Raw genomic sequence first — 11,447 nt, forward strand, 5'->3', positions numbered from 1 at the left:
TATTATATAATTCCATTTTACCATCATGTAGATAAATATATCAGAATTAGAAACCGTTTAAGTACTAACTGTAAAATGCTACAAAAAGCACTCTTGTTTGACACGCATGGGGAAACTCCACTCAACGATAAAATGAAAGGAAAAAAATCAGTATCCATACACAGTGTTGAATGGTACAGACGACTTGTTATGAGTGTACAAATAGACAAATGTGAAAATTTCAAAATACACATGGCGTTCACAGCCTTATTCGGTATAGTATGTAGCAGTACTATTTTAATAAAATAGCAAATATCATTTTCTGAAATAACAAATGAATCGTCGATCTCTGAAAATATGTCAGGTTTTTAGGTACAATAACCATACTGAATGTTGGGGATAAAATAAACGCAATAGCATTTCGAACTCTGACCGAGATGCAAATAGAAAGACTATCCAGTGCTTGGTGTTATCCCTAGCTGATATTTAGATTTAGTGGGCTGAGGATACATCATATGCTGTTACGAAACAAAGTTCCCAGTTTTGTTACAAAGTATAATATAAACAGTTTCAGTACACTTCAAATATCGCCAGCGCTTTTCTACGGGGCATATTTACACATCAGCAATAAGTGTATGCCGTTGTCACAGAGCACATGTGTGCAGTGTTATTACACATATGGTCAGCGTTATTACACGATATCTGTTCTTACACGACAGATATCTCCAGTGTTATCACAGAGCACATATCTGCAGTGTTATGGTCAGCGTTTTTACACGATATCTCTTCTTACACGGCAGATATCTCCAGTGTTATCACAGAGCACATATCTGCAGTGTTATGGTCAGCGTTTTTACACGATACCTCTTCTTACACGGCAGATATCTCCAGTGTTACCACAGAGCACATGTCTGCAGTGTTATTACACATATGGTCAGCAATATTACTCGATATCTCTTCTTACACGGCAGACATCTCCACTGTTATCATAAAGCACATATCTGCAGTGTTATTACACATATGGTCAGCATTATTACACGATATCTGTTCTTACACGGCAAATATCCCCAGTGTTATCACAGAGCACATATCTGCAGTGTTATTACACATATGGTTAGCGTTATAACACGATATCTGTTCTTACACGGCAGATATCGCTAGTGCTATTACACAGCAGATATTGCCATCATATTTACACAGAATATTTCCCCATAGTTGTTGCACCGCAAGTAACTCTAACATTGTTAATCTGTGTTCAACGTAGTCTGTATGGACAGATATTTATCGCGATTTGCCGTTATTTTACATGGCAGACAGGTTTAGTGTCATTGCAAACAAGGTACGATACAATATGTAATTACACATCTATCCTTATTATCATAAACACAGTACACAGCACATCCTATCACTCGGGGCTCGGGCACAGCACTCATTCGTGCGTGAATAATTTACTGTTCACCTATACATAGAGTTGACCTTCCGAACAGCGAAGTCACCGGGTCGAGGAGAGGCAGGTTGGCGAGGAGAGAAACGATCGGGATAACCCGAATGACCGCTGTGACGCGGATAGCTGTCCCTGTCAGCAACGGCCGCCATTTCCCGACGCAGAACGTCATTAGGCATGCTATTGGTCAAATGTGGACCTCTCTGATAAATGTCCTTTTGTCGCAGTAAAACCTCATCATGGAGCAGGTCTCTTCTTGCGTAATCCGATCTTGGTTCATCCATTACACTTAAGTCTCTGTGAGAATTTGAACTATTTGAAAAGCCACTGAGGCGATCGGAAGCCAATCGCTCTCTGGAATCATACATTCCGTTTGGTTGGTAGGAACCAGATCCGTTACTATGGTGACTGTGCGTTGAAGAATTAGAGAGTTGCCGCCCGTGTTGTGGGACCAAGCCTTGGCGAGGTGTCCTGGGACTGCTTGCAGCTTGGCTGAAGACATTGCCTCTGGGGCTGGCAGGCTCGTTTTGGAAATCGCGTGGTGATCTCGGAGGATACAGATAGAAGCCTTCACTCGGAAACTGGTGGTCATCTCCTTTGTCACTATCGGGCGTTTCTACTTCATCACTTCCGGTGGATCCGTTCTGTGGATCTGATTTCTCCAACCCACCTTCCCCGACGATTATGGGATTTCGAGTTCGGCGTTTCTGGGCCTCGTCCAGATTTCCTCTGGCTCTGCTGACTGTGTCGTAGTCGGCCGGGGGGAGGAGAAGAGGAGCAGCTTTCACGTTCAGCCTCTGTTTCAACTCGTCGGCAATGGAGTCAAACGGCTTGACGTCCTTTAAACTAACAAGGTCAGCGTCAAGATCATCGCTGCCCGTTGGCGACCGTTCGTTGGTGCCAGCACTGGTGGCAGAGCTCTCCATGCGGGGGTTTCTGGCCCCAGGGTAGGGGTTAAATCTTCCATGGGGGCCGTTTGGGACGGCGTCATATGTCGGATACGGGACGTCGATGGCGTTCTTGCTCAGAAGGTCCTGCTCGATTTTCTCCAGTCGCTTCCTGTGCTCGGGAAGGCTGGTGATAGAATTTAGATGATGGACAAATGTCCTCGCTGTATGTGGGGAGTCACAGCGGTACACGTGGACATGGACATAGCTGGAGGTTTTTGGATTGAAACCAAGGTAGGTACACGCAACAACGTCATTGTTCGGCTCCAATGCCTGTGTGGCAAACGTCACATCCCTGGAAGGAATAGACGGGTACTTGATGGTTTTGATTTTCTTTTTCTTACCGTCTTCGGTGACTTCTCTGCTAACTTTGATATCTTTTTTACTTATTTGGATGGTCAGCTTTGGTAGATGCCCGGTGTGGCGCCTACATAATAAATCTTGGACAATGGGTTCCGTAAACTCTCGTCCTTCCAGACCTCGGCAAGGTCGCCATCCCAAGTATTCCACATAATACTGGGCTTTCTTCCCCGTTAAATCTTTTCCCGGATCCTTGGACATCCCCAGAACGCAGTATAACAGTTTAAATCTTACAACCTCAAAATAAGCACTAGATATTTCCTCAGACAGGTCTTGTGATGTCACAAATAAGAAGCACCACACACTGTCAAAAAATCATCTGTAGCAGCTAAAAGAATCCACGAATAATGTTCACTGCTTGTTACTGACGAGTCGCTGTGGGTTACCCCTTTCAGCGACACGCCTTTGCAGGTGAGTATGGACCGCTGACAATTGCGAAATTTCACACACGGACTGACAGTCACGCCCACCACAACCAGTTTTGCAAACCTCACCTCTGTGTTTTTCCGGGTGACAAGAAATATTCTCAATATGTCGTCGTCTCCACACAACTTCCTGTTTTTCCAGCTATAGGGATCCGCGGAATCGTTCCCTGTCCACTACCAGCCGATGTCCTGATCAGCTTTAACAGGTGAGCTAGCGCGACGCCTCCTTAATACGTATCTGAACCAGCCCGAAAGCTTGGCTGTATAATAACACCAGGTAACACTGTATTCAATCCTGGCTTCACTTCGTGAGCCTGAACAACACTAGCTGGCATATGCACCGTGTCGTCACCTTGAAGCCACAGCGACCTGACGAGGTACGCATGGATAAGCTTGGTCCTAGGCCCCGGGTAGCCGGTATGCTTTACACTGTCTGCCGGGCTTGGGTAAGGGCATGTTACACTTAAAGGGGCTGCCTTATTTATTTACCTGAGGTTTATATTCTGTGCGTGTCCCGACAAAAGGGCCTGGTTCACAGGATGGGCTTGAGCTCCGGGTAGGCCAGATATCCTCGTCACCAGTACCGCCGGAATACCCCAGGGACGACGTTTACTTGGTGTGGGTAACCATACGACTCTATCGTTGGAATTTAACCCAGTTCTCCTATCTTTTTTTTGTGTCAATTTTGTTTTTCTTATCAGCACAAAGAACGAGATGCTCTGCTTAGACTCGCTATGAACTTTACCTCGCACACTATTTTGTGTTACAGATTCTTCGGTTACCGATGAGAAGATCCGATTCAAAGCAAAGTGAGCTAGATCCGCTCTTGTTTCGTCACAACGCTGTTACGGGCTGAAAAAGAAATCAGAATTAGAATCTAATCTAGGCCACATGGAAAAATAAATTTCATTTATTTTCGGTAATTTATTTTTAGAAAAATCTTGCAGGCATGTTTCTAAGCATATCGTCAATTATAGGTAACAAACCTTAAATCTAAACTTAGTCTAATGTTTAACCACACTTTCCTCATTATCTCTATCTGTTTACCTCGAGACACAACATGCAACAATGACAAACTATAAATGTATAAGGACCTATCCATATGCAATAAGATCTGTCTGGATCATATAACTAATGACACAATTTAAAGTGCGATTTATTTGAACGAAAGTTTCAATAACTCGCCAACCATAAAGTCAAATTTTGCGAAAAGTCCGCAATATGCACATTTGTGATGAATTACAAATTTCGGTTAAGTTGTTTTTTAGTTCATGTCTCTGTCATTACCTTGAGTTAAATAGAATTTTACACAGCTGTCGTAATTTTAATATTATTTTTAGCAATGTTCATAGGGGCGTTGTCAAAACTATATACGCATGCACTGTCGTAGATAAGTCTATTTGCGTGCGAGTCATTTTACAACCGTATATTGATGTCAAGAATACATATGTATATTTCCGCTTTAGAGGACTATGTAGAGAAAATACCTGAGATCATTATGGATTTACCAACATTCAGCAAACATATGTGCATACGTTTGCTGGTTACAACGAAACAGTCGATGCACTTTCCTATACTATACCTAAGGGGTATTTAAGGGGTCCTTTTTGGGCATTCCAATCATAAATAAACACATAAATCGGACATCTGTTTTTCAGCCGTGTTCTTTATAACAGGCAACGTGTTTCATACAGACATGATTGTATGTAGAGGAAATAGCTTTTTTGACTTGTTTGGGTGTGCCGCGTTCTACATAACAGGATATGGCAAGAAGATAGTAAGCAGAGATATACTACATATTGCTAGCACGCGTTACTTTTTGTTTTCATAAACTCCGACAAGTTAGTGACTATGTCATAGATTTACATGTATATAAGCCGTATCTATTGCAAGTGTATGACAGCAAAGGGCCTGAATGCCACGGGTGACACCCATCTAATAAAAATGCCATCCAAGTGTCACCATACTATTACTTTGTACGTAGGGATGAATTTTCACCCTTCCAATTTATTGAGTACTTCACTGTGATTATGGACTTAGATGTCAACATTTAAATATATTAACTACTAAAATCGGTTGTTTTTTTTTAATTTTTTATTTTTTTTAGGCTACCAGTAAACTGAGAACAGCAACAGCAGGATAATCCAAGGACTTCTGTATCCGAGGGTAAGGTTGCACCATCTCTAGGTGTGCTTAAGCGAGTAACCACGTGGCCATCACACGCTTGTCATATCTACATATGATACTGAACTTCTTTATGAGGGCTATGCATTCATGACCGCAGTTAATTTTCCTCTGAAATAATTTTTATGTATGCCAGCTACACTCTGTGAATTTTAACAGAAATTTAATCTGTTAACTTTAACAGAATGTCTGTTGTCTGAGTTATACAAGAATGTATTCTGTTATTATAGCAAAACACTGTCATATTCAACACAATATCCTGTAAGTCTCATATAATCTTATTATTATTAAGTATTACAATATGTGTGTTATGTTTAACAGAATAATCTGTTGCTCAGACAACATATTTGTTTTTAGTGTACACGGGAAAAACCTTGAATGTAAAGAGCAACACGGAGCAGCAAAAGGTAATGCTTAAGAGGCATCGTAACCATAGCAACTCCTGTGTCATGGAAGAAAGCCAGAATAAATTTTGCGGACGATTTAGACGTTGTCACAGTGGAAACTGTATCATAATCAGTTTTGGGACATTTGAATGAATTTTGATTATGCGTCTGCGGTAAAACCGATAATTTATGGCAAGTCTGTGTGTATCAGGCTTCACTGAATTTACACTCATAAAAAAATATGTGGCATATGGAATAAATCTTAAAAACGATGAAAATTAGCTGAATTTTTAGTGTAGTTTTTCCTGCTTTGTTCGGTTGTTCGAGGCTTGTTTAAATGTTTGGATTGCAGTACATGAGTGTATTGGGAATTTCTGTCTGAAGTGTACAAACTATGTCTCCACAGCTATTCACTGTCTTGGCATATTGCGAAGTGTAAATGTAAAATCTGTCAATACATACATTCACTAAGCTCGAAATGACTGCTTCGCAGCGCACAACCCGATGTGACCTGTCTTTAAAAGCAATTAGCGATGAAGCCAAAAGATTAATCGTCAGGTATAAAATAGATAGTGGATATTTTTAGATATTTATTCCCGGCTGCTTGTTATAATACAGCGCTAGTTTCTTACAGAATGAAGTTTACCAAAATACCGACCTCTTCCTGCAAATACCTTGGTTTTAAGACATCACAAAAGTAAAAGAAAATTAAAATATGAAGTTAGGTTCATCAAAAAGACAAATGAAAACTATGCGTAAAAATACTTTCATTTATTTTTTCAGATTTTTTTGGAGAGTGTGGAAAGGCATTCAATACTATGGTCGATTTCATGGAGAATACTGACTGTATCTGGGAACTCTGATAACACATCACCTTTTTCTTCCTGGTCTTCACCAGACGGAAGGAATTTTTGAGAACATTATTTCAGTAATCTTTCACTCATGGGTTAAAAGAGTTATTCCAACATTCAGTGTCGTGATTAGAGTTGGATAAACTTCCTGTGATGTCAGAGTTCCTAACCTCCGATAGTATTGTCCATGGAGCCCACCTTTGAAGTCATATGTGTTTGAGTGCCTTTAACTCTTTTCACAAAAATCTAAAAAAAAAAAAAAAAAAGAATGAAAGTATATTTATGCATAGTTTTATGTGATCTACTAAGTGATGTCTACTTCGAGATTTAGAGGTATTTTCCTTTAAAATCGATCAGGTAAGGACAGTGGCGATTGGTGATCACCGAATGATCACATTCATAAGAAAAGTCTTACAACAACATAAAGGCGATGCACCGTAGAAAATCAGCAGGGCGTGTCGACACAAAGATATCATTATAGTCTGATAATTGCACATGCTCGCTTCGTACATCGGCTGAAAAACTCTCATTTGTAAATACATGCACGAACACAAAAACGTGTCGGTTTTACCATAATTCCAACAGGTTGAAAGTACACAGACATGAGTGCTTACAGTTAATGGTATGTCTCTGCACATCTGCTTTAATATGAACTTTGTACAGCTGTCTACCGAATAGCGCAGCTGTGATTTATCCCGATAGGTCTTGATGATTAAAACAGTTCAGCGAACGACTCCATATTGATAGTCTATGTGTATTTTATGATACACAAATACATTAGCGAGTAGCCTTAAACACTTGCTATTTTGTATAAACTAAAAAAACACTGCCTTTCACTTTATTTGCTTTTTTATTACATTTTTTATTTTTATTTTCCTGTCCACGTTTCAACAACTGCTATTTTCAGTTATACCTCGGTTATACTTCGGTTATACTTATACTACTGTAAATTTCGGACACACTTCCATACTCCTCACAGGGGAGTATCACTGCTGCCGTCATTGTTACCACCCAGGCCACAGGAACCTGATACAGTGCATGCATGTGTGGAACAAATGGTGAGAGTATCGCAGAAAAAACTAGGTAACCATCATTTCAACCTTCAACATTTTGTGAGTGGGATTTTCACATTCATAGGCAAAAAGCGCTGCAGACTAATTTTAGAAAAAAAAACCTAACTTGGGTTTAAAGTCGGCTCGCAGAACCCGAAGGCTGTGATTACAAGTTCAGAGCATATGTTCAGGGCACGTCTATAGTGTACAGGTAGGTAAATACGGCCTAGTTAGTGAACAGCAAGGTACTTATAGTCCACAGATGGTGTGGTTGTTTAACAACAGCAGTGAGCTGCACATTCGCCTGTAGTCTGTGTATACAACACACCTACATGCACTAGCTACATTTGATAACACAGTCATACAGGTGACTGCGAGCACGTAAATGTATTCACCTGTGTATGTAGGTCGGCGATGCGGAACGTAGGCATCAACGCTTATGTACTGTCTTCTGAGATAGTTCTAACCCTACCCCAGTCCATGCATATAGAGGTAGCAACCTCAGTGTACTGTCTGGCATAGATCGTCCTCCTAGACGGAAAAGCGCCAATCTAAATGACCCCTTCCCCCCCACCCCCACCCCCCACCAACCACCCTCCGCACCACAACCCCTTCTAAACCAACAAAAGTTGAGTTAAAGACTAACCAAATTTAACCAATATTAGATGCGTGTGAGATGGTATACAAATGGATTAGTTTAAAACTGCTCGCACGATGTACGTTTACGAATCGACACAGCTAGGTTCAAGGCCAGAAAAATCTTGCTGTGGTCAACTCACACTCCAGGATTTTATGAACTTCATTTCCTAAATATGAGTGCGGAATGGAGTGTGAGACTGCATTTGAGCACTCCGTATAGTTTTATATAACCCTATGTTCTAGTCCCAGGTGTAAACGGCCACCTATCGAAAGTTGTAAGAAACACAGTCCCACATTTATTTATTTATTTGGTTGGTGTTTTACGCCGTACCCATGAACATTTTACTTATACGACGGCGGTCTACATTATGTTTTGAGGAAACTGCGCAGAAGAGTCCTACATTACAAGAATGTACCAACATATAACGTCTATAGATTATATATCAGCACAAACATTTGTGAAATATTCACACTAAAACAACGCGCCAACACCATCATTGAGCTGTTGTTGTTTCATTTATTAACTGTATATGCAGGCATGGGAACATTTGGCTTCCCTGAGCTATAAAATTGAACTTAGCCCTGTGACCGCATTCACAGGAACAAATACTAACAACATGTATCGAAATTACCGAGAACTTACGTGCATCTCGAGTATTTCCGCCTTCATATCACCACATGCAACTTCGGGAATCAGACTGTCGCCCAGGATGCCGTTCTCGCAGATCTCGCAAGCCTCACAGAACCAGCAGCATCGAACCACCCAGTAGAACAGCGTGAAAAATCACTGACAACCTTGGAGTGGTGACTGTGTGAGGCCTGGGCAGGGTCGGTCAGGGGATTAGGCCTAATCTGGCCACGTAACACCTCCAGGCCTTACAACCGAACACCCAGCAGGTCACTTCAATTGTGCTTTCGGCTTGCCCTAAGCTTTTGTCTCCTCGGATGGACGTCCATGAGGACAAGCGTGCAATGTCACTGTGTAGCGGTTTGACCAGGTAAACCTGTGACTCAACCAAGCCTGCGTTGGTCAATAACAATTGACTAAATGAACGCAGCAGGGTATGCTGTGTACAACACCTCAATATATAGGTGGGTCTCACAGAGAAAATCCATTACTCCAGCAGACTGGGGACTGGAGGAAAGAAGAAAAAAAAAACGCCGTTATTTTATTCTTCTCTCCAGAAGAGCCAAAGATGGATATGGTTGCTAATACCGTGTTTGGTTAAGAGCTCCTGCAAAACACATCTTATCCATAGATATTGACATCCTCTTTCGATGGGTCGGGTTCGGTAAGCATTATGTTTTGGATAGGCGTAAGTCAGTTGGGTCAGGCATAAAAGAAATAGATAAGCCTCTTTTGTGAGAGACGCCGATAGAAATTATGTGAAACGGCTTATATATATGCTGATTTGTAATGCCACGCAACAAAAGACACGAGACACGTTATAGAACCTGCTTTGCACCATGAACATGTGATGGGCGAAAATGTAACATCAACGGCAAAAATGACAACCAATTAAAATTTTCAACCCCAGAAGCAGAGCTGAATTCTATAATGCGACCCTATTGGTCAGTTAACGATCTTCTATGGTATAAACCATTAGCGAGGAGGTTATATATGGCGTTTTGGAGTTAGTTTTCTTTATTTAGAAAAACGCTTCCACACAGCCTGAAATATGCTTCTTCGAAAATGTTAAAATCGTTCTACAAATAGTTACATTTTTGTCGCACGCTAAACTGAAAAATATAACTCTGCATAGATTTAGGCTTGCATTTGTCGTTATAAGATAAGCTCTTTGTTTTTTGACGTATCGGAGAGACTACAAGACGTGTGAAATTTACGATAATTTATCTTTATCTCGCATTTTGAGCATGCACTGTATTTGCCGATTTGCACAATAACTCAAGAGCCTCTCACCTTACCATGCGATCTCTTTGAGTTCTAGTATAGCCCATACTGCCTTCCTCCCCTGTCTTACATAGAAATGTCTACCAGCAACCTGCGTATGGTGGTAAGTTTCCTCCGGCCTCTGTCCGACTTTCTCCAACAATATGGCTGGTCGCCTGAATATAAGGGAAACATTCTTGGGTTCGGCGTAAAACACGAATACTGCTACGAATGAAATAAACAAATTAAAGTACGTAGCGATATCGCCTTTCGAATCCAACCCCATCTTACCCATAGCCATCCGCGAATCGATTATATTTTCAGCTCCTCGCCACTAATGTTCCCTATAACCACCGCCATATGCATGCGGTTAGAGTCAATTTGAATATAGCTTGCACAATTAAGCATATAACGAAGTTGGCTTGTGACCAGTGAAGGTATATCGACGTTTATCCCGAGTCCTCGTTAATTAAAATCTGTCTCAAGGATTCATGAGTTTCATGATGTAGCTTTATCACTTTCTGCAGGCCTTCGACCAAATCTGTTGCCTTACAACTTTAAGTATGATTTCCAAAAGTGGTCGTTAATTGCCAAACGTTTCGCGCTTACTGTTCGCCAGGTTGCGTGTCAAAGTGTGAATGTATATCAGCAAGGAATAAGAGTGATATGGCCTCAAAAGTCAGAGATCTGTCAACAGATTTTAAGACGTACTGGTGTTATGCGTTGAAAGTGTGATTACATTTAGTTTTTCAATAACCAGATACTGACAACAGATTGTTCACACTTACTGTTCAAGTCCTGCTGTTAGCACAGTTTAACTTTCAATAACCAGATACTGACAACAGATTGCTCACACTTACTGTTCAAGTCCTGCTGCTAGCACAGTTTAACTTTCAATAACCAGATACTGACAACAGATTGCTCACACTTACTGTTCAAGTCCTGCTGTTAGCACAGTTTAACTTTCAATAACCAGATACTGACAACAGATTGCTCACACTTACTGTTCAAGTCCTGCTGTTAGCACAGTTTAACTTTCAATAACCAGATACTGACAACAGATTGCTCACACTTACTGTTCAAGTCCTGCTGCTAGCACAGTTTAACTTTCAATAACCAGATACTGACAACAGATTGCTCACACTTACTGTTCAAGTCCTGCTGTTAGCACAGTTTAACTTTCAATAACCAGATACTGACAACAGATTGCTCACACTTACTGTTCAAGTCCTGCTGCTAGCACAGTTTAACTTTCAATAACCAGATACTGACAACAGATTGCTCACACT

General features: G+C 41.0%; 1 protein-coding gene across 1 annotated transcript; it reads right to left on the reverse strand.

The window, feature by feature from the left end:
• Nucleotides 1–258: 258 nt before the first annotated feature.
• LOC135476290 (uncharacterized) lies at nt 259–9,396 on the reverse strand. Its single transcript, XM_064756275.1, has 2 exons — nt 8,911–9,396; nt 259–4,007 (listed from the first exon to the last, which is right to left on the reverse strand). Exon 2 carries the CDS (start codon nt 2,929–2,931, stop codon nt 1,435–1,437), a length of 1,497 nt encoding a protein of 498 aa, XP_064612345.1. The 5' UTR covers nt 2,932–4,007; nt 8,911–9,396; the 3' UTR covers nt 259–1,434.
• Between the last annotated feature and the right edge of the window lie 2,051 nt (nt 9,397–11,447).

This window comes from Liolophura sinensis, chromosome 10 (assembly GCF_032854445.1).
Source record: "Liolophura sinensis isolate JHLJ2023 chromosome 10, CUHK_Ljap_v2, whole genome shotgun sequence".
Classification (NCBI taxonomy): Eukaryota; Metazoa; Mollusca; class Polyplacophora; order Chitonida; family Chitonidae; genus Liolophura; species Liolophura sinensis.